The sequence below is a fragment of the Vipera berus genome, assembly GCF_964194415.1.
Source record: "Vipera berus genome assembly, chromosome: 1".
NCBI classification, from domain to species: Eukaryota; Metazoa; Chordata; class Lepidosauria; order Squamata; family Viperidae; genus Vipera; species Vipera berus.
In genome coordinates this window covers 196,527,285-196,550,796 of record NC_138202.1, presented here as the reverse complement: position 1 = coordinate 196,550,796, position 23,512 = coordinate 196,527,285, and the positions used below count along the sequence as shown (strand labels likewise).

The 23,512-nt window shown below is 39.9% G+C and overlaps 1 protein-coding gene across 2 annotated transcripts; it reads right to left on the bottom strand.

The window, feature by feature from the left end:
- Positions 1-327: 327 nt before the first annotated feature.
- Positions 328-23,258, bottom strand: LGALSL (galectin like). Of its 2 annotated transcripts, XR_014024600.1 has the most exons (7): positions 22,090-23,258; positions 21,351-21,422; positions 21,142-21,230; positions 20,457-20,634; positions 12,445-13,068; positions 1,267-1,322; positions 328-554 (listed from the first exon to the last, which is right to left on the bottom strand). XR_014024600.1 is itself a non-coding variant. In XM_081313728.1 (5 exons), the coding sequence occupies exons 1-5, from the start codon at positions 22,120-22,122 to the stop codon at positions 12,925-12,927; spliced, it is 516 nt and encodes a 171-aa protein (XP_081169854.1). In that variant the 5' UTR covers positions 22,123-23,258; the 3' UTR covers positions 10,886-12,924. The 2 variants fall into 2 exon arrangements, 1 of the variants encoding a protein (XP_081169854.1); XM_081313728.1 differs by lacking the exons at positions 328-554; positions 1,267-1,322 and having other exon boundaries at positions 10,886-13,068.
- Between the last annotated feature and the right edge of the window lie 254 nt (positions 23,259-23,512).

Here is a 23,512-nt window from a genome sequence, read left to right as displayed (position 1 = left end):
GACAGGTTTTTGCACTGACAATATACGAGACAGCCTTTTGTTTAACTGCTCCGCTTCGAATCTTGGAGAGGGAAATTTTCAAACTGCTATCTTGAGAAGATAAGATTAGCCACACAGAAGGGGAAGTGTAATTTCATATGTAAAACTAATTGGTGAACGTGATTTATGACATGTAATTAGGGGAGGGAGATTGTGCAGGATATGATGTATCAAGGGGAGGAGAGATCAGATTCTGGCATCCCTCCATGAGTGCCGATGTTTCGTTTCATTACTAAGACTTTTTAGATAAATAATATGCCTTCAATTTGTTTGAATTGTCTCATTTATCGGAACCATGACACCATAACAGCAGCTAATAAACAATTGTGTTGCACTGATGCAAATGTAAGAACTAATCTGCCATTGATCTTAATGCCAACTCTGTTGACTCTGGAAAGCATTCTGACCTATTAAACACTAGGGATCATACACCTGTCCATTTTGTAATGTAAAATATGGCATAATCCATCAGTAATCCATCCACCATACTTTATGCAGCATAACGTGGTCAATTTCTGCAAAAGAATAAATGGACACAAGTCTGACATTAACAATGGCAAACAGAAACATTTCATCTTCTCAGGTCATTCTGTCAGTAATCTTAGGATGTTTGTCCTAGTGTAAAGCAGATATAAAGACTGCTCGCAAATAAGTTAAGTTAAAATACATCAGGAGATTTAATACCATTTTTAACAGTTTAAAGACAAACCAGCTCAAGCATGCTAAGCAGATCATCTACTGTACACAAGAATATTTTTTCCATGTCCCACTAAACCAAACACTATCTTGTGTGTAAAGTTAGCTGACTATGTGGAATATACGGTAGGTTGCTTGATACAATTCTGAAAGTTTTGCCCAACATGAACCTTCCATTTAGGCATGTTGGTTGGGGATAATGGAATTTTTAGTCCAGAGCATCTGGGAGGCAACAAAGAAACTGGCTCAGCTATTCCCCTTCAAGTCAATGCTGCTTACCATGTTCTCACAAGAAATGTAAAGGTGAACTATATATGACTTTTCAGCAATATAGTATTTCAGTGTACTCCTTGCTTATTTTAATTAGTTTTTCCCCACCATTTGGATTTCAAAGTTAATAGACCATTTACATTTCAGAGTTAATAGATCTGTGGTATATATTTTTTTCAAGTGGTCAAAAAATGCATATGCTCTGAATCTGATGAAGCCAGATTTCCTCAGTTGACTCACAGAATTTGCTCTGACTTATACCACTCTGGAGCCTTTGCTGTACACCAGATAAATCAGCCTTTGTCATGTGACATTCCCTAAATGATAAATGAATAAATAATCAATAAATGATCAGTGAACAGAGATGATTATGAATGAATGAATGAATTTTCCTTGCTGTATTTAATATAAGTGTTTGTAGTGTGTCAATTACACTCCAAGTCTCAATTTCTAAGACCATTTCTGTTTGCTATCTTTTAGCGATTTAACAAACAGAGAGTTCCATTTCTTAGTTACCACTGGTAGGTAGGACAAAAGAAAATAATAAAGCTGATAGCATAATTATTAAAAAAATACAGTAAACATAGACTTGCACTGCTCCTTTCTTCAGAGTTTTGTATAAAGTACTGATAATCAAATACTTGATTTCCTGAACAGAACAGGTACATATTTCAGCTCATGGAAATGACATAAGACATCCTGCTAGGTAGCATAATTCAAGGTAAGGAGAAAATAACTATTTATGGAGTAATTGTTGCTATATATATACGGAGAGATTCAGTAAGTTTTTAGACAGCCTAAGGTAGGAAGATCAATTCAATATCCACCATAGTTTTGAGGGAAAGACTCAAAGTTGTTAAATGTTTATCTTTTATATACATCAGTTGTTTTGGGAGCACAGTTACTACCAAATTTTATATGTACGGAAGGGTTCATCAAGACATGAAGGGAATTGTTTTCATCTAATGTCTTTGTATTTACAGCTATAGAAATACACACAAATCTGGAAGAAGCCCTGGGATTGTGTTATAGATCAAGTCCTGTTTAAGGTGCATATAGCATTTGTTGGCTACTACAATTACCCAAGGATGAGGGGGTCCAGGAGAGATCTAGGTGAAATGTGTGAGTCTCTCTCTCTCTCTCTGTGAGGGTGTGTGTGTGTGTGTGTGTGTGTGTGTGTGTGAGAGAGAGAGAGAGAGAGAGAGAGAGAGAGAGAGAGAGAGAGAGAGAGATCACCAATGTTCAGCTATCCTGCACATTGTGAATTTAGTTTATGCCTTTTAAGACAATTTATTAGTCATGAAAAGCGCAACCAGATTTCTCATTTTTAGTGCAGGTTGTCGTTCTAAATCTTTGCATAGATATAATGTTGTGAGCCCAGCAAGTTCATCAAACAAACGTCCCAGCCTGTTTTCCTCTGGAGAGCAGCGGTAACAAAGTGCAATAATAGGAGGCAACCAGGTTGCTCAGCACCCCAAATTTTAATCAAGTGGTTACTATTAGAGTAATGAAACAGTTAAAGAGTTGGTCTTTTTAAACTTACTTCATATTCATTCCTTAATTTCTCATCTCATGGGGTCTCCTTCTCAAGCAGGTTGGATTAGAAGACCTCCAAGGTCCCTTCCAACTCCGTTATTCTATATTCTTCTGACTGTTCTTTTACATAGTTCCTGTAATGAAGTTCACTGTCCTGTAACAATTCTGAACATGAACTCGCTTAATTTCTATGATGTGTGTTTAAATGGAAACCATGCAAATAGTCCACAAGTCTGGATCTTTTAGTCTGGACCATGCCTTATCAATTCTTTTGAGGATTAGAATCACTTTGGATACTAAGAGTTGGGGGATCGAAACCAAAGTGTGGGGGTCCCAGAATAAGTATAAGTAAAGGGGCTGTTGTCCATGGGGTTGCGATGGGTCAGACACGACTTTGCAACTAACAACAACAACACAGTGCTGTTAAAATTAATCTGAAAATGAAACCAGTCTAAGTCATACGTGGCCTTAAGAAGCAGACTGTAAACAGAAGGTTTTTAATCACTGTGGACTGGAGAATGCCACGGGGGAAAAGATATTCTATCTTTCTAAAATTATTCCCTGATGAAAAACCAGGCTGTGATTTTGCATAAATTACGTGAATTATAGCCCCTATCTGGATATGTGAACATATAAAAGGAGGATGAGACCACCTGGGGAGATCTTGAAATATGTCCAGAATCAGAAAATTTCTGCTCTTTTTGCTGCTCTTTGGTAGAAGCAGAATTGTTCAGTCACAACTATATTCGTATTTTGAATTTCTGAATTATTTCTATGGAGCAACTACTATTCTTCTCTGTTAAGATAGATGAGATTTTAAGTGCAAATGCAACTGAGATATGTTTTAGTTAGAAAAGATATTTTAAACGGACACTATTGATATTATGACTAATATTAGAAAAATGTGATAAAGATGTTGATATTCAATTGTCTGCAGAAATGCAGGTGTGATAATCTTGTCAGAAAGATTGGAGTCAGGAAGCTGGGATTAGAAAGATAAAGATCCCTAGAATCAACAATCTCTCACACCAATAATAATAATAATAATAATAATAATAATAATAATAATAATAATAATAAGAAGAAGAAGAAGAAGAAGAAGAAGAAGAAGAAGAAGAAGAAGAAGAAGAAGAAGAAGAAGAAGAAGAAGAAGAAGAAGAAGAAGAAGAAGAAGAAGAAGAAGAAGAAGAAGAAGAAGAAGAAGAAGAAGAAGAAGAAGAAGAAGAAGAAGAAGAAGAAGTTGGAAGGGACCTTGGAGGTCATCTAGTCCAACCGCCTGCTCAGGCAGGAAACCCTATACCATTTCAGGCAAATGGCTGCCCAGTCTCTTCTTAAAAACTTCCAGTGTTGGAGCATTCACCACTTCTGGAGGCAGGTTGTTCCACTGGTTAGTTGTTCTAACTGTCAGGAAGTTTCTCCTTAGTTCTAGCCCCAGCCCCAGGGAAGCAGGATATGATGGCCTTTGGGACATAATAGGATTAACACACAACACCAAAATGGCGCACTCAGACTCAAGTACAAAGTACATGACACAAGAAATACAAAGCCTCATACAGGAAGAACTCCAAATACAAAGTCCAAAGGAGGTATAAAAGCCCACCACTCTCTGCTACATCCCAGAGCCACCTTTCTGTCTGGCTCTCCTCCTCAATAAACTACAACTTTCTTTCTAAAGCAGTCTCCATTTTGATTATTTCCAGATTGGACTGGACCCTAATGAAGATTTTTCTTTCCACGAGTTTTTACCAAGTTTACTAAAAGAGATATCTTCTTGTGACCAAACTATTCTTGGTGGTCTTTGCTCTTCTGAATTTAGAGCTGTATTGTTATTTTTATTTGCTTGTTTTCATCCCGCCTTTATTATTTTTACAGATAATTCAATGCAATAAACAATAACACTGTGAGGTGGGTTGGGCAGAGAAGGAGTAACTGACCTAAAGAAACCCAGCTAGCTTTCATACCTAAGGCAGGACTAGACCTCACATATCATTAATTATAGTAAGACCCAAAAGGTATTCCAAATGTCTCAGGTTTATTAGCAAGAAGTGCTAAAGTTGAATTTTTCTAATATCCCAAGCAGATTAACGAATGAAAAGGGTGGTGCTTCAGAAGTATGTCTTCTTTACAGGTAATTATTGTGTTATGATTGCAATTGTAACCAGGAACTATTATATGGCTCCCCCCATAATTAGGCACCAACTAGCAAACTATCTGTACTTAAAGGCAACTGCTGTTAAGTTTGCATCTTCCAGCACTCAGCATTATACAAATAGGGAACCAGCACCATTATTCTAACGCTGAACTAAACGATAAAATACCCCTCCCTACACGTGCTGACCAAGAACTCTCATAATTCATGGAGAGATGTACTATAATTCCCTGGGTGGAGACACTGTCTTACAGGAAAGAAAATCACTCACAACTGAGATTATTTTATGCAAGCTCCTACTTATGTCCTTTTGCATCCTGAGAACACTGTGTTTCCATATACCTGCCTTTTTCTTGATATAGAGCAGGGGTGTCAAACTCAATTTCATTGAGGGCCACATCAGCATTGCGGTTGCCCTCAGGGGACTGGGTGGGTATGGCCAGGGTGGGCGTGGCCCACTGGGTGGGCGTGGCTAGAGTGCGTATGGCCTACTGGGTGGGCATGGCCACCTCTACATCGTTCACATCAAGGGTGCCTATGAGGGCCTGGGCAGGAGTGGGACAGATCTGGGGGTCTCTGGCAGAAGGAGGGTCTCTGGGCCAGGGCCAAGGCAGTGGGGGCTGTTCCCTCACTGTTTCCAGGGTGGCTTCGCGGGCCACATGAAACCACTTCGCGGGCTGGATCCAGCCCCCGGGCCTTGTGTTTTACATGTCCGATATAGAGCAATCATAGTGGCTCCCTGTGGGATATTAAAAGCTTAGAATTAATATTCTCTGGTTTCTAGATCCATTAATTTTGAAATTGTTAGCTTAGCACACACCTTCAGTTATAGTAGGTTACAAATGATCACAAATGACTATTCATTACTGCTAGAAAAAAATCATTCAGTAATTTTAGACATACTACGCGTTGGTTTTGTTCCTGTTCAACAGCAAGATTAACTAAGGGACAGAGGGTTACCCAAGCTAATGCTAATAGATTTTGTGACCAAACAAATCCCATAATCCGCTCTTATTCTCGGCCTCTACTTTTTATATCCCAGAATGGTTTCTTGATGGCGTACAGTAAAGTATGAAAATAATATAACTACACAAGCCAAAATAGAAACTCATTAACAAGCCAAAACAAATATTTAAAATCAAGGAGGATAGACAATTAGAAAAGAGTTGTGGAAAATTATTTTTATATATGATAATTGTTAGGAGATTATTATATGCATAAAAATGGAAAGACTCTGAAATACCCACAAAGGAGGAACGGCTGGTGAAGGTGACAGAATTAGAAGTGACAGATGGCAAAATTGACTTCATTAGCAAAAAGATAATAACTATATTTATTAGTGACTGGGAAACCCTTATGGACCTTTTGCTGAAAAAGAGAAAAAGAATGAACTTGTGATTTATGGGTTTGATTACAATAAAGGGTAAACTATGGAAAGAAGGAAATTATATTGTATCGGGGGGGATTTATATTGTAAGCTGGGGCTGGCTGTAACTGCTGTTAAGACTGGAAGTTGCCTTTCTTTTCCTTCCTTCTAATTTTCTATTTACTATTACTTTCTTGCACTTTTTCAGTTATTACTCATATATATATCAGAAGATCGGCAGTTTGGCGGGTCGAATCCCGAGTGCCGCGTAGCAGAATGAGCACGTTACTCATCCCAGCTTCTGCCAACCTAGCAGTTCGAAAGCACGTAAAAATGCAAGTAGAAAAATAGGGACCACTACGGTGGGAAGGTAACAGCGTTCCGTGCGCCTTTGGCATCTAGTCATGCCGGCCATATGACCACAGAGACGTCCTCGGACAAACACTGGCTCTTCGGCTTTGAAACGGAGATGAGCACCGGCCCCTAGAGTTGGAAACGACTAGCATGCATGTGTGGGGGAACTTTTACCTTTATATACTTAAGAAGAGTACTTGGCCATACTCTGCAAGTGAGAATAGAGTTATTCTACTGCAATGCATCCAACCGTGACCTCAGCTTCAGAAAAAAAATATCAGAAAAAGTTCAGTGTTTACCCTAGTGGACAGTCAAGCTGGATGGGAGCTTCTGTTGTACAGTACATATGTAGCCGCTGTGCTCTCTCCACAATTCAGTATTGTATGTGGGCTGCAACACTTTGGAGAACCACTAGATGTCAGCAGAGATACAGAAAAATGCTACTCTGCCACCAGGTTGGGGCTGACTTACACATTTACATGGATGTTACAGCCATAGCAGCAGCTGCTACATAATAGGTGAAGTTTATTTCCTTTTTCAATCTATGTGTATTATGCAAACCAAACCCATTTGACTAGTTTATGGTTCAGTATATGGGGCAAACTCAGAAGACAGGGTAGTATAGTGCCTGATGAAGTATATTGTGAAAGCTCAACTAACATGATATGAAGCCCTAACCCAGGGGTAGGCAACCTTGGCTCTTTTATGACTCATGGACTTCAACTCCCAGAATTCCTGAGTCAGCCGGCTCAGGAATTCTGGGAGTTGAAGTCCATGAGTCATAAAAGAGCCAAGGTTGCCTACTCGTGCTCTAACCTCTTTCAACTGCATCTATGTCGAATGGAAATAGTCAGTCTTACACGAGCAATACTTCAGTATCCATGTACCGTTAGATACCGAAGTCTGAGATGTACTTTATTCCGTTTCCTTTTCCTGCATGGAAAACTGACTGGAAACCTGACCTCTCAGTACTTGCTCACATATAAATGCTAGGCTGAGTGGGTCTGTAGTATTAGAGAGTGGGAACTATCTTGCCTGCTACTGGCTTAAGACTATTATGCCCTTACGTTTTATTTTTCACTAAAATGTTGTTAAATGTAAATAGCATAATTGTGATTTGAGGGGGAAAAGTTGTTTGAATTAGTTTTTCTCTTTTCTCCTTGTCCTTTTTTCCTTATGCCTTTCAGATTCTAAGCTTAAGAGGATAGATGAGTAAGATTACTGATTTTATGCAGACAGCTCTAAGGCTCTTTTCATCTGAAGAGCTAGTAAAAAAATGGCTTCAGGTAGGGTATAGACATAGTGTTACCTTAATTAAGTTGGAGAGCAAATATTCTCTAGGGAAGTTAGTCAGGGTCTAATAGATTCTTCAGGTGATACTATCATCTCACTGCCCCAAAAACCTCACCAGGAATGAAGCAACTTAAAACTTAAAAAGTTAAAAAAAACACCATTTATGCGCCACTTCTAGATGTGATGATCAGCACATAAATCAACCAATCAAATCAATGAAGGAGAATATTTGTAGCTCATGACTGAAATGAGGGGTCCTTGGTGCTCTCTGAGCTTGGTGGTTTGCCTGCAGGCGTTTCATTACCCAGAGTAGGTGACATCATCACCAGTGCTCAGAGCAATGATAATGTTACTTACTTTGGGTCTTTCAAGAAAGCAACCAACTTCAGAGAGCACCCAGGACCCCTCAAACAAACAGCATGTCTTCTAAAACAAAAAGCAGCAGCATGCTACAGAAACAGGTCCTTCGGGTATTCCCTCTATGCTCTCTTTGGCTCAGTCATGGATATCATGACCAATCACCACGTAGCATCACCAGAAGATACAGAAGAATCTCATGCACATCTGAAAAGATACTTAAGGATTTAAACCATGGGTCTTCAAACTTGGCCCTTTTATGAGTTGAAGTCCACAAGTCATAAAAGGGCCAAGTTTGAAGACCCCTGATTTAAACTGATTAGTTGAGCAAGGCCAAATTCAGAAGCAGCCAAGAGCTGCCAACATAAAAACCTGGATAGAACAATCAACCCCTCAGGTTGTAAGATACATAGATCTTTCTGTTATCACCAAAATTCAAATTTCAAGTGTTTGCAGTCAACTTGATACTTAGTCAGTATCCTCTTCAGAAGGATTCACCACCAGAGAATTAAGAAATGTATTCTACCATGGAACAGAGCCTAATAACCATATGCATATTCAATCCGACAATGCTCTCAATGGATTCTATAGGATTTGCTCCAGTTAGGTACAGAATTGCAACTCTACTCATGGAGTATAGTTTTATGCATCTTAGTTCAGTCTTAAACTCCATGTTCAACAAAGCTCAATCCCTAGAAAATATGTCCAAGGCTGACGCTTAAAGTAGGAAATTACATCATTACAGTATACATTCTTTATTCTTAACATCTAATTGTAGAAATTATGCAGTACTGTAGTACGGAACAGCTAAATTATAATAGTTACAGATAGCACAGCTAATAATGAGATGCTGACAATTAATTCAGCAACATCTAGAAAGCTAGAGATTCCCAATTTCTTGCTGTGAAGTGATAAAATTAAAAGTTACCAGATATTCCCATGTGGAAAAAATTATCATGGCATTTTCATCATCATAATCTAAGGATTTAATTGAAATCAGAAAAAGTAAATTCAGTCCCAAAACCTTGGGGATCAATTAGACTGCCTGCATATTGATATATGGTAGAGAAAAATAATCCAAACATATAAATAAAATAATTTCCTCTCTGTTTGGCTTTTATTTTCAAGAATATCTTGCTTGATCTCTCTTTTGTATTATATAGAAATATTGTTGGATTTCTTAAGACATTAAAAAATGGCACAGTTTAACAATATATATATATATGATATAAATCCTGGTAAAAATCTCACGCAGAATCTAATAGAAATACAAAGAGAACATGACATATAAATTGACTCAAAAGAAGTTACTGGGAAGCAGTAGTGGAACCTGGAAAGTAATCAGTCTTTCCCAACCTAGTTCCCCAATGTGTCAGACTCCTCCCCCCTTAATACTCATCAAGGAAAGTTTGGAAGGGCCAATTGAGGGCATGATATTACTTTGGAATTAAGGGTAAGTCAGGGTATTCAAAGTTAAGTTGCTTCCAGTTGCACATTTCAGTGTAGCTGGATTTAATGAAACTTCATAGCCTAACTATGATGGCAAAACAACCTTGCAAAAACTCAGGGGATGTCAATTATTTTCACAGATGGACTTTTGAGGGACCGGTAGCCAAGAATCACCAGCAGAGACAGAAAGAAAAGCACGCCTATCAGAAGAAAGTAGAATGTGAAAACATCTGGAGAATCTACATAGAGAAGTGATATTCTATTGTATGATCTGATCATTTATTTCAAAGTGAAAATTTGCACACTTAAAATTGTGATCCCACTTTCATGCAGCTTCAGGAATTCTGACTTGTAAATCAATGTTTACACTGTGCAGTGTGTTTGCAGACTGAACTGTTCATCATGTTGCTGGACTGGATACTAGCTTGAGCCCAGCTTCAGTCAGAATGTTATTTTACTTATCAAATTTATAGGCCGCTCATCTCGTGGTATGGTTTTCACCCCGATGTGCAGTATCTGCTTAAAGAAGCATGCAATGGGTGAACTACCAAGAATATGCAGATTTCTGCAAATTTTTATATTAATTCAGAAGTAATATGCTACTTTGACAACATTGTACTGTATATTCTTTGTCTAAATACATAGATTTAATATTTAACTATACCAAATATTGTGGCTTTAACATTTTCTAATTCTAGCTAGAATTAGTCAGGAGTAGCTCCTCTTTCCTACCACCTTCAGTGAAAATGATCAGCTCTATTCTTAAGACTGAAACATGTCATATTCTGCTTCTATTTAAGATTATTCGGGAATTAATATCAAGTGTCATTGGCCTGTCCTAAATAAATGTGCCTAAGATTGTCTTATGGCATGATTGCTAAGTATATTTTTTGTAGAAATAAATCCTACTTCTGTCAGTGAATGAATTTTACAGTATCACAAAATATTTTAAAAAAGGTTTCACAAATATTAAGCAAAATTAACTGTCTAGTCCAGGGGTAGGCAACCTTGGCTCTTTTATGACTCATGGACTTCAACTCCCAGAATTCCTCAGTCAGCCAAGCTGAGGGGAAAGAGAGGTTTCCAAGCTGAGCCAAGCTGGCTCAGGAATTCTGGGAGTTGAAGTCCATGAGTCATAAAAGAGCCGAGGTTGCCTACCCCTGGGCTAGTCAATGGGTCAAGATATGTGGCTTTAGTTACTTTGTGGTATTCCTCTGGCCTCAGTGAATCCTGAAGGATTTTTTTTGATCCCTTTTCCACCTCTCAAAAGACAAAGAAGCAGCTGTTCCCCAGTTTTCCAAGTAATTTTTCATCAGCTATAGCTTTTTTGTACCAAAGAATGCCACAAAATTCTGCTACTACATTTAGAGGGCCTTGCAAATAGACTGGGGGGGTGATGCAGTTCCAGTATTTTTTAAATTTCAAAATATTTAAGGTCGATCACTTCTGCAACACACTACATCACTATAAACCAATACAAAGGGAGTGCAGGACTAATGACTCTTTTGGGTAGCCAATAATGGAAGCCATGTTTATTCTACAGATTTCTAGACTAAGAGACAAATTAATGCCTCTACTTCATTAACTGTGTTAGACTTGAACTCAAAGATCAGATAGGATGAGTTGACATTTGGATGCACAATAAAGCTACTGTATATAATCTTAAATAAGAAGATTCTTGCTCTGATTGATGGAAACGGACCTTCTTTATGATTCAAGCATAAATTATTTTGTTCTTTTTTTGCCTTTAAAAAAAATTATACTACAAAAGTCTCCATAATAAATGTCTTTAAAAGTCCCTATAATACAAATTCTAAAAATAATGCAAATACACCTTTTTCTTCACACTATAACACTCAAATAAACCCTTCGTTGTTCACGGTGAATATGGTCCCACATGTGTAAATTGCACTGATTTCTAAAGAAACAAGGGGGGGGGGAATCACTGCATTCATTCATTCATTCTGCAGTATAATTACAGCAATAACATAGTTATGCTCTTCAATAAAAACTACTATCTGTGAACATCCAATATTCCTATATTAGGAAAATTAGATTAAATTATAAATTAGGCCATTTATAAGGGATACATTTTTGTCCTTAGATGAGCTGAGAATTTTATCCCCTCCCTCAATCAGGACAGCAGCCACCAAGGGCATTGGTTTGCAAAAATGCATGGTGTTCTCAAATTCAAACAGAGCTATCTTACAATGTTTATTCAGAAATCAATTTCATTGCCCAGAAGGGGGCTTGCTACTGGATAATGAGTATAATAGGACTGCAGTCTGTGCATATCCCAACCAAATTAGAAATCCTTATTAACTGAGGGAAGGAATGAATTCCGACTACCATTTACAGCAAAATTACAACATACCAAAAGCAATTTCTGGTAAAAACATGACAATAATCTTTTGTGACATCGTGAGGGCACCACAAAAATATCCCCGACCACCTTAAGATAAACAGCAGGTATTTCCAAAATGATATTCTGAATATACTTTGCCCCTCTAAAGTTTCAATAATATCATTCCATTTTTCTGTTAATACGTTAACACAATGAGTACCAATAAATAAACCAGAGGAAAGCTCTTAATAGATTGTATTAATATTGCATTGTGCAAAACATGTAATGACCTACATTCTATACACATACCCTGACTAAAATATGCAGACTAAATTCAGAAGCCATTATTTAGTTTCTACTTTTTCCTTGGCAATTCAAGTGGCCGCAATCCTGTAATTAGGTACACTACCTTCCTTTGATTCTGTGGGGTGAAGGAGCTGAGCATGTGCTAGACCACTGCCACAGTATCCAGCTAACACTGCACCGTTAACATCTATGGGACCTTTGTTATTGGTTTGAATAAAACCAGCTATAGGCATTGAATAATGGCTTCCATATCTGGCCTGATTTTGTGATTGGTGTTACACTTACATTAATCCACTTAAGTGCAGGAGAACTTTTTTATTATTATGATGATGATGGTGGTGATGATGATTTGCAAAAAGAAAAGTCACTGTTGTAATAGATTTAGTATTTGATTCTCAAACCTGCCCTCTTTTTGGGAAGATGAATAGCTTATACAGTTTAGACAATGAAGTACCGGTAACTCTTTCAAGATCCATTATAACGTGATTATCCAGCAGGGATAGGCTTTTTAGTTCCATAAAAGAAGGACGGCTCAGTATCTATTTATCATTAAGTGCTTTCTTCATTCAAATAAACAATAGTTCAATTCATCAACATGTCTTTTGCTGCTGAGAAGACAATAATGATCACTGTCTGGTAGCTGGGTGTCCCAAACGAAATTCTCATTGCTTCTTCAGACAGAGGCTAACAGAACCGGAGCCAATTTGGAATCTAAAATTTTGGTTATCTTTGTTGTTTTTTTAATAATAATTTGAAAAACCTAGGTCAACCAAGTTTAGTAATCTGGAGGTCTCCATTTATCTTTATTGTATCAATAGCTGATAACTTCTCAATGCGATGGTAAAAATCAAACAGCTGGTGTCCATCCACGAATATTCTAAAACGAGGGTGTTCACACAATATTTCAACCTGTAAGAAATAAAAATATGGATGAACACAATTTTAATTGGAACATTTTAAGAACTCAAAAGTAGCATTGATATAAGAAGTGCTATCTATCTGACATAGCTTTGACCATGGGGGATGAGGTGTTACCCCCCGTAGATAGGGCCCGCAACTTGGGCGTCCTCCTGGACTCACGGCTCAGTTTGGAAGATCATATAGGAGCTGTGGCCAGGGGGGCTTTTGCCCAGGTTCGCCTGGTGCGCCAGTTGCGGCCCTATCTGGACCGAGACGCCCTACATACAGTCACTCATGCACTTGTGACCTCCCGGATAGACTACTGCAATGCTCTCCACATGGGGCTGCCCTTGAGGACCACTCGGAGGCTTCAGCTGGTGTAGAATGCAGCCGCACGAGTTGTGATGGGGGTTTCCCGATACTCCCATGTAACGCCTCTTCTCAGTGAGCTGCATTGGCTTCCAGTTGCCCTCTGGGTGAGATTCAAGGTGCTGGTGATGACCTATAGAGCCCTAAATGGCATGGGTCCGGACTATCTTCGTGAGCACCTGCTGCCAGCATCAACTTCCCATCGTCCTGTGCGCTCCCACAGGGAGGGCCTCCTCAGGGTGCCGCCAGTCAGGGAGTGCCGGCTGGTGGCCCCCAGGGGGAGAGCGTTCTCGGTGGGCGCCCCTGCCCTTTGGAATCAGCTGCTTGTGGAACTCCGGATGGCCCCCGACCTTCGCTCGTTTCGCCGGGACCTAAAAACTTGGCTATTTGACCTTGCCGGCCTGGACTGAGGGTTTTGGGTTAAGGTTTTAATTTTAATTATTTTGTTTGTTTGTTTGTTTGTTTTATTAAATTTTTATACCGCCATTCTCCCGAAGGACTCAGGGCGGTGAACAGGGCATATCATAAAACTACAAAAATACAAAAGTTAAAAAAGAATTAAATTATTGCCCACAGTAAAAACAATAGAAAATATATATAAATATTAAAACCCTAAGTAACTCCCCATCAGGCCAGGCCAGCTTGTTCAAATAAATGGGTCTTTAACCTGCGCCGGAAGGAGCGGAGATCCGGTGCCATTTGGAGCTCAACCGGCAGCTGATTCCACAAAGCCGGAGCGCCCACAGAGAAGGCCCTCCCCCTGGGGGCCACCAGCCGACATTCTCTGACTGGAGGCACCCTGAGGAGGCCCTCTCTGTGGGAACGCACAGGGCGGAGGGGAGTCGACGCCGGCAGCAGGTGGTCCCCGAGGTATTCCGAGGTATTTTGGGGCTGTTTAATTAAATTTTATTTTAACCTGTATATATTGTACTGTTTTAATTTGCCCTGTAAACCGCCCTGAGTCCCTTGGGAAAAGGGCGGTATATAAATTTAAATAAATAAATAAATAAATAAATAAATAAATAAATAAATAAATAAATAAATAAATCTATGTGGTTTGGACCAGATCACTCTTTTCCAAGAGGGCAGATGTCCTCTTTTGCAATCCAAGTTGACAGACACTGTGATCCATACAGAACTGGAAGGCTATTTGCGGCCGAGAAAAGAAAACCTGCTAACAGAATCTCTGGTTGACGTCACTAAAGCCCCCAAGTCAAATTCAGTTTCATATTTATAGTCAGAGAATAAGTATAGTTTCCCAAAGTTATTAACTCAAGTAGTAATTAACTAAAGCAAATGGAACAGTAAAATGACAGAACATAATCAAAGTACTGATGGGTTAAAAATTGTGTCACTGGGTGCATGGTGTAGATGAGGATGAAAAGGCACTATGGTACAATAACAATGCAGATAATGGGATATAAAGAAATACAACTGAATAGCTGGGGTATCTTCTTCAGCATGTTAATTATGAAGCTCATAGATAATATTCTGGCCTTTTTTTCTAATGCAAGTGTAAGTGCGCAAAGATCTAGTACTTAATGCCTCCCGTAACTAGATGGAAAAAGCATATCCATGACTTAGGTTTTTCAAAAATTTTCCATCAGCCACACTATACATCTTTTCAGAACATTTAAAGGAAATCTCTAGTGTAAATATAAATCTTTCTCTGGTTCAGTATTTAAAAGACAGATCTAATTGCTAACTGATGCAAATAAAAGGCTGCATCCAACCTCATGCAAGTCAACTTCCACAGGTGTGGTTGGAATTTCCCATGGTCTCCTCACACAGAGTTAATTTGTGTAGATCTTATAATTTGTGCTGAAAGGTGCAGAGGAAAAAGGGAGAGCCTTATTTGCCAATTGTACCATTTTGCTACTAAATGAACACAGTTGGAGATTTGTTAAATTAATATCCTGCTTTCTTCCAGGGATTCAAAACAGTATACGTAACAGATTTTCACCCAGTTTTACCCCACAATATCACCACTGCTGCACTGACAGAAAATATCCAGCATCTGATCATCCATCAAGCTTCCATTTCTAAAGGTAGATTTGCTGTCTCCAAGCCTAGTTTAAAACCTTTAGCACTCTGTTGAACTTTCTTTACTCTTTAACACACTATTCACAATTCATTTTATTTGTACAATCCAATGAAGCAATAACTACAATTCTAAACACTTTCATGCCAGCTACCTCAAATTCAGACATATGTATATGAGTACTTAGTAACTAGAGAAGCAAATAACAACGTACTTGTGAAATCTTATGATATGTAAACATGAAAATTAAAAAAATAAAAATAAAATAATAAGCCCAAATTTGAATGATAAGGTGGAGATTTCATTCCCTCCCAAAAGAGTGGCTGCTGCCAGGACAGAAATAAAACATTATTTTATTTCATCTCTATTTAATAAAAAATTAAGGATATTGATATGACTACACTATAGTTACTGTATGTATTTAATAATCCCCCTTTATTGTTTTATTAACTATTACAATTTGTAATATGTTTTTGCTATCTCTTTCTTGGGCTTCTGCACAACTCTGAAAGTTTTGGGACATGCACTTCTATTATCACTGAATAAAAAGAGCATTCGATGGGCATAAACAGTCAAAGCGAAGCACTTTTAAACTGTGATCATTTTGAATGGAAGACAACAGCAAAATTTCATTTAGTCTTTAAACCTTTTTTTTAAAAAGGTCTTCAAATACCCATAAATAATGTTCTGGTCTCATCTTCATTATTCATATAAGACTACTTGAAAACAAATATTTGCCATACAAAAGAAAAAAAATCCTCAATTGCATCTAACTCATAAATTTCTTCTCAATGCCCACAAAATTTAGAAGCTGGAACAGTGTTCAAGATGATTCCCCATATTTTCTTACTGACAAATGAGTTTTCCTTGTCTGATGACAAGGAATATCTCTAGTGTTCCAAATGAAGTACAATTGAGCAGACCATCAATGATCTAACATGCTGGAGTAGACTACCAATGATCATACTGTTGGGGATTACAGCAACCATCATCCAATAGATCTGGAAGATGCCCTATATCAGAGGTCCCCAACCTTTTGGGCACCAGGGACCGGTTCCATGGAGAGAGGTTCTTTCCGCGGACTGGAGGGTGCGTGGTTTTGTGTGCTGCCTGCATCTCACGGATGGGGCTTTGCTTGTTTGTGCAGACTGGTTGCTGGCATGCCACGGCCCGGTATTGGTCCACGGACTGGTTGGGGACCCCTGCCCTGTATTATACCCTATAACTGGGGAAGCCCATTGAAGAGTATAATCACTTGCTGGAAACTCCATCACTGATCATTGCTGGAAGTGTTAATGATTCAAGGAATACTATACCAAACACATACAAGGAATCATCTTCATTTCTACAACCATAAGGCAACAAAATCCGGTTCTCAAACCCAAATGATAGTTTGCTTAAATTAGTGATTCTCATGGTATGGCCTGGGTCCGAGACCCCTTTAAGGGGTTCACAAAGTTGAAATACATATTTTAAAATTACTCAAGTTTTCCAATATAGTAAACATCGAAAGATATATAATGCGTGTAAGCCAAAGCTCTTTGTGATTCTCAATCATTTTTAAGAATGAAAGGGGTCCTGAGACCCCTTGGTGAACCCCTGAGCCTTGGTGGAGCAGTGGGCTAATGCCTCCTTAAGTAACACCAGCTGCCTGCAATTAGTGCAGGTTCGCATCCCACCAGGCTCAAGGTTGACTCAGCCTTCCATCCTTCCGAGGTAGGTAAAATGAGGACCCAGATTGTTGGGGGCAATTAAGCTGACTTTGTAATAATGCCGCTTGGGGGTGTGTGTGAAAGCCCTAATAAGCAGGCATATACATAGAATGAAGGCTACTGCTAAGCTTGTAAGCCACCCTGAGTCTTCGGAGAAGGGCGGGATATAAATGGAATTAAAATAAAATAAAAATAAAATAAAATGTTTGAGAACCACTGGCTTAGATTATAAAAACATGCTCTCTATGGGGTTACTCTTGAAGATTGTTTAATAGCTTATTGTAACAAGATTATTAAATGGCCCGTGTAATAGGGTACACTGGGCACTTTTCAAGTAGCTACATTATTTACTCTCCATGAATCAAATTGAATACGCTAGTTTTAAGCTACAAATCTCTAAGACTAAGGTACCTAAGGAACTGCCTTCTTCTATTTTGACCCCGGATGGCCACTTGGATCGGCATCAAAGGCTCTGTGGCAGGGTGTTCTGCCAGCTGATAAAGTGATTGATAAAATGAATAAATGGAGATTTTTTTAAAAAAAAAAAAATAACAGCCCACTAACTCCACTTTAGGAATCTTTTCCCAACAGTCTTGCTTGTCCGCTTGAGTAATTCTTTGCCTTTTTAATGTTGGACTTGGTAGCTATTGGCAGTGCTTCAGATTTACTCTTGCTGACTGTGATTAGATTTCTTCCTTGTATTTGTTGGTGTTTTTTTTGTCATTCCAGCTCCTTTGAGAGCATACTAAAGACTGATCAATGCAAAATGATGCCCTCCTTTGCTCTTGACTACTTAAACAATATATTGTGTTCATGTCCTTAAATCAGTGTTGGAAAGCAAATGCAATGTGGCTCTTAGGATAACAGTAACATTACTAGAGAAGTCCATACAATCAATGGACACTAATGCAGGACACGTTTGGTTTAGATAGCTATTCTGAGCTAACTTCAAATCTGTGTATACCACTTATCCTGTGTTTTAAAGTATTCTTTCTTCCTCACACTTTTTTAGAAAGTATAAAACAACGATAAACAATATTGAATGTTGGTTTCTCACAAGTTTCCACTGAGTACTTAGCCATTACTAAGAACAAAGCAATGCATTTTATATATAAATAGATCTAACTGATCTCCACCAACAGACATGGAATCACATAATCCCAAGCTGCACTATTCACAAAGGAATTAAAGCCCAGTTTGTAAAGCATAAACTTATAATAGCATGGGGTTCTGTTTTTCTGTGTTGTTCCTTATATGGCACTGTTTCTCATCATTATCCTACACAGCAGATTTCTGCTCATAAAAGATACTGTAATTTATCCATGGGACAAGTTACCCCCCCACCCCCGGGGAGTACTGTAAGATATATAAGATACGTAAGAAAAACTTACAAGTTTTTTTTAAAAAAACCATTATTTTTCCCCTTCTCATTCCAGCCCAATCAGTCATCTACTGTAGGAATGAATGTCCTTCCGGTCAGCTGGCAAGAGAGATCTGTATGCGATCACCAGAATTAAGATATAAGGGCAATGCTGTTGAATAACTATGTGAAGTTTCTGAAGGTCAGCAGAGAGAGTGAGGCATCATCAATACACAGATCATACCCAGTTAAATATTCCATCACAGCAAGAGACCCTCTAACCCAGTAGATAGAGGCTGTCAGCATCTGGAGGAGAAAATCAGACTAACACTGAACCCTAGTAAGATAAGAGTGAATATGGATCAAAAATCTGACTAAGATTGGATGTAGTCTATCTTTGACCCTGGGTGGGATTGTGTTTACACCCTGGGGATCCTTTTATACCAGCAGTCCATGTTTGAACAGCAGGAAGATTCCATGACAAAGTTGGGGTTTGTCATGTGATCCCCTTTAGTGATTTTCTGACAAAGTCAGTGGGAAAGCCACATAACTGCATTATTATCTTAACAACTGCAGTAATTCATTTAATGATCTTAGCAAGAAAGGTCGCAAAATGGGGCAAAACTCACTTAACAACTGTCTGGCTTAGCAACATAAATTTGGGGCTCAATTGTGATCGTAAGGCAAGGAAACTCACATTTGTGTGTGAGTGTGAAAAAATAGCTGCTTTAATGATTTTCACAATACATCTTTAATACATAATTTTCACAATACATCTTTAATGCTGCTCTTATAGCAAAAGCATCCTTTTTCTAAGAATCATGGAAGGCCTGAATGAATAGTGGAGAAATGGTTTTTAAAGTACAGACCACTCTAAAATCTAGCTTTCCATTTGAATCTAATGCTATGACAGCATCGTTTGTTTGCGGGTTATCTATCTTTATGTCAAGAATCTAAGACTGCTTTTTATTTGTATGCATCTGATTGTATTACAGGTAGTCCTTGACTTACAACAGTTCATTTAGTGACTGTTCAAAATTACAACAGCACTGAAAAAAGTGACTTATGACCATTTTTCACACTTACAACCCTTGCAGCATCCCCATGATCATGTGATCCAAATTCAGATGCTTGGCAACTGGTTCATATTCATGACAGCTGCAGTGTCCCACGGTCATGTGGTCACCTTTTACAACCTTCTGACAAGCTAAATCAGTGCCAGGTTATTAATTTATCAACTGCAGTGATTCACTTAACAACTGTGGCAAGAAATATAAAATGGGGCAAAACTCACTTAACAAGTGTCTCACTTAACAACAGCAATTTTGGGCTCAATTATGGTCATAAGTCGAGGACTATCTGCATTACACCCCTTTTCTTTTATTAGAATGAGATGGCATAAAGGAACAAAATAAGACCAAAATACATAAAGCATGCTTTAAAAAAAGTGTTAGTCCTATGGCTGTTATAAGAAGCTAAACTCACCCCATGAGATCTCTAATGGCACTATACGAAAAGCACTTCAACCGAGAATAGTGAGACATTTTATACCCAATGAAACAAAAAGGCATGGAGACAATACCAATGAGTATAGAAATCATGTGGCAACCACTTCAAATAGTGGCATGTTTTAGTGTTTTTAATTCATGTTTATAATAACCACACCAAGAAAGTTTCCTGTGCCTCTAAATATTACCATCTTTTATTTGCTGTCATGTTCCTATATCTAGATTGAATAAATTGCCATCAGAATGAATGTATGTGTTGGTGTTTGCATAATATTACATTCTACAGATAAAGTCTACATACGGTTATGTTATTTAGAGGGTAAAAATTAGCACTGAAACACACCCAGAACAGAATCATTAAAATTACATCAGTGTCAGTGGTTAGTCAATAAACTCTCAGCACTCACCCTGAAGGGCTGGTCAGGGATAAATGGGAAATATGGAAGAGACGACTGCTCTTCTCCCCATTCTCCAGATATGCAGGAATTCCTGAGGAACTGTTTATCTGAAAATAAGGCTTTCAGTTCAATTGCTATATCAGCAGGAGGATCTTCTGAATCTCCACACGTAAGACTGATGTCAAAACTGTAAAAAGCAAGAACATCTCTTCATTCACCCCAAACAAGCCAAGAAATCCAAGATGCAGCCTACGTATAATAAACAGATGTCTTTCTGTCACTGCCATCAGTAATCATAGTTAGTGTTGTTTAGGTTTCAACTACACCATTCTAGTTTGTATCTTCCGTACTGCCACTTCTCAACATACTTGGTTCCTTCACCCCCACCCAGGAGATACTCTCTATCCAGAAACCATTGTGAAGCACCCCTCCCTGTGCCCATTTATAAGAAATCTTCCCATATAAAAAACATTACATCTATATCTGCCTCCTCCCTATAGGTCAAAAACCGAGGTTCTATATTTACAACTACAGATAAAAATAACTGTCCTCGGGAATGATGGATGTTTGGCAGCTACATTCTTCTTGTGGGAACACGCTTTTTCTCTCGTGGTTCTTGGACAGAGAAGGAATGCATGGACAGGGATGGAAAAGCCCTGCCAGGGGAAAGCAGGCTGGGCCTGTGTCTTGTTACCTCTCTGGGTTGAGATCCACGATGCCCATTACCACGACTTTCTTGCCTGGCCTCATGCCTCCTTTGATGTGCCCACAGAAAGGGACAATCTGGAAAAGGATTGCAGGGAGTCAAAATGAGTAGCCTCTGATTACAGAGTGGAAGGAGAAGGGGGCCAGATCAGGCCTGATTATAGTAAGAGAGGGAGAGAAGGAAAGCAAATCCTTTACCAGTCTTGGAAAATACACTTCGGCTTGAACTGGGGATCCCAAAGAGTTGTTTAAAAGTCTGTCCTCTATTTTCTAAAAGCAAAAAAACAAAACAACACATTCAGACACAGAAGGCACTCTTTGTGTTTAGCCCAGAGACGGATGGAAAGGGGAAAGGGGCTGAGCAACAGAGCGCCAATTTCATTTCAAGTCTTGAAGAGAGAATCCATCTTTTTCCTCCAGCCCTTTCGCAAAACAAAGGGTGTTGCCTCCCAATTCCCCAGCAAAGTCTACCAGGTACAATTCATGTCTGACTGCTCAGATCCATGCACCCCTCCCCCGCTCCCCATCTATTCATCTCACACACACCTGATCATCCAGGTACAAAAAAAAACGTAAAATACACTTATCTTCGCACCGTACACACCCCAGCAGGGGGAAGGAATAAGAAATCGCGGGGCTAGAGCTCAACCCCCCCCCCCGCCCAGCGATTCCGCCAGCCCTCCCCACCGCCTTTCAGTCCCCGAGGCGTTTTCTTGGCGCCGCTGCAAACAGGTCCCCCTCCTCCTTCTCTCGAGATCCCGATCCGCAGCTCCCCTCTCCCAGCTCGAATCCGTCGCTAGACGGGATCTGGGCGAGAGCCCCCCCCCCCCGCAAGAACCAGGCGCCACCGACCGACCCGAAACACGCCCGGGTGTCACCGCTGCTCACCTTGACGGCCGGGACAGCCGCGGAGGGTTTAGGAAAAGGGGCCACTTACCACCGCGTCCCTCTCAGCCACCGACCCCGCCATCTTGTCGAGACGGTGCAACGAGCGCTAAGCCTCGATCGGCTGGTGGAGGAAGAGGGGGAGCTGCAGGAGGGCAGAACCCGGCTTAGACGTGCCTGCCGAGCGCTGGCCAAGAGGCATCCGGAGCTGAACTGGCAGGGAAGCGGAGAGAGGGAGGGAGGGAGCCGGAGGGGGAGGGACGGGGGCGGGAGCTAATCTCGGCTGTCCCGAGCCCGGGATCCGGGAGGCATTCTCCGCAAATCCCCCAGCCGGCGACGCCGCCCGAGGTTGGGGATGCAGCAGCAGCAGCAGCAGAAGAAGAAGAAGAAGAAGAAGCGGTGCAGTGGAAGATGAAGACGCAAAGCCAGCCGGCTGCTCTGCCTCCCCGGCACTTCACAGAGCCCTGGCCCGGATTTCAGGAAGCCCAGTGTTGAAAGGAGCCGGGCGAGGCCGGCGGCGGTAGCCCAGGCTGTTGCAGTTTCTTCCGTTCGTACTTGGCCTCCGAGCTGTTTTGCTGCGGGAAAGCAGGAAGAGAAGGGAAAGCCGCGGTTCTGGAAGGGGGCACAATGCAGCCCGGACGGCCTCGGGAGGTGGCAGTGGCGGTTCTAAATAGACTCGGTTAAGGAAGGAAGCCGGCTCGGCTGGGAGGCGGAGCGGGCGGGGCGCAGTTTGGGCTCCGCCGCTGGTAGAACGGGGTGGGCCTGCAAAGACGCTACGAAATGCCTAGTGACAATCTTCTTTTTTTTCTTCTTACAGTTTTCATTTGATTTACCGCCTTGTTTCAAATTCAAGTGTTTTGGAATTTAAGCTTTTTTTAAAAAAAAACACCACCACACCGGATAGCCAGTACACGTGTGTAATAAACAAATTACTCTATAATAAATACTAATTAGAACTAGTAGGTAATAAATTGCTTTTATTTTTCGTGGTTGATAATGCAATCATTGGCCATTTCATGACTTCAGTTCATTTTTTTAAAAAGCACCTCTTGATGGCATGATTTACAGTAGCTTCTTATGGGAAATTCATTTTTTTTTGCTAAAATCACCTGCTTTTCCCTTCAGATGTTTAAAGCCTTTACAACTCCTTTTGGTTAACTTTCATTCAAGAAGACAGACCAGAACAAACTTTCTGCCGCCTTTGGCAAACATTTGGAAACTAAAAGTAATGATACTGCCACCAGGTGCTGACTGGGGCCTGTACTCAAAGCAGGTTATTTTTGCATTAGTGTGTACTTTAGCTGTGAAATTTAAAGGGCTCCGTCATTTTGTATAGCTCAGCAACAGGATATTTAAAGGGCCTTCAATCTCACTGCTGAGACCGTTGGGAGAAACTACATGGGGAGACAACTCAGTGACCATAGGCACCTGCAGACTCCCTGCCCACCTGAATTTATTTTTAAAAAAATGAAATA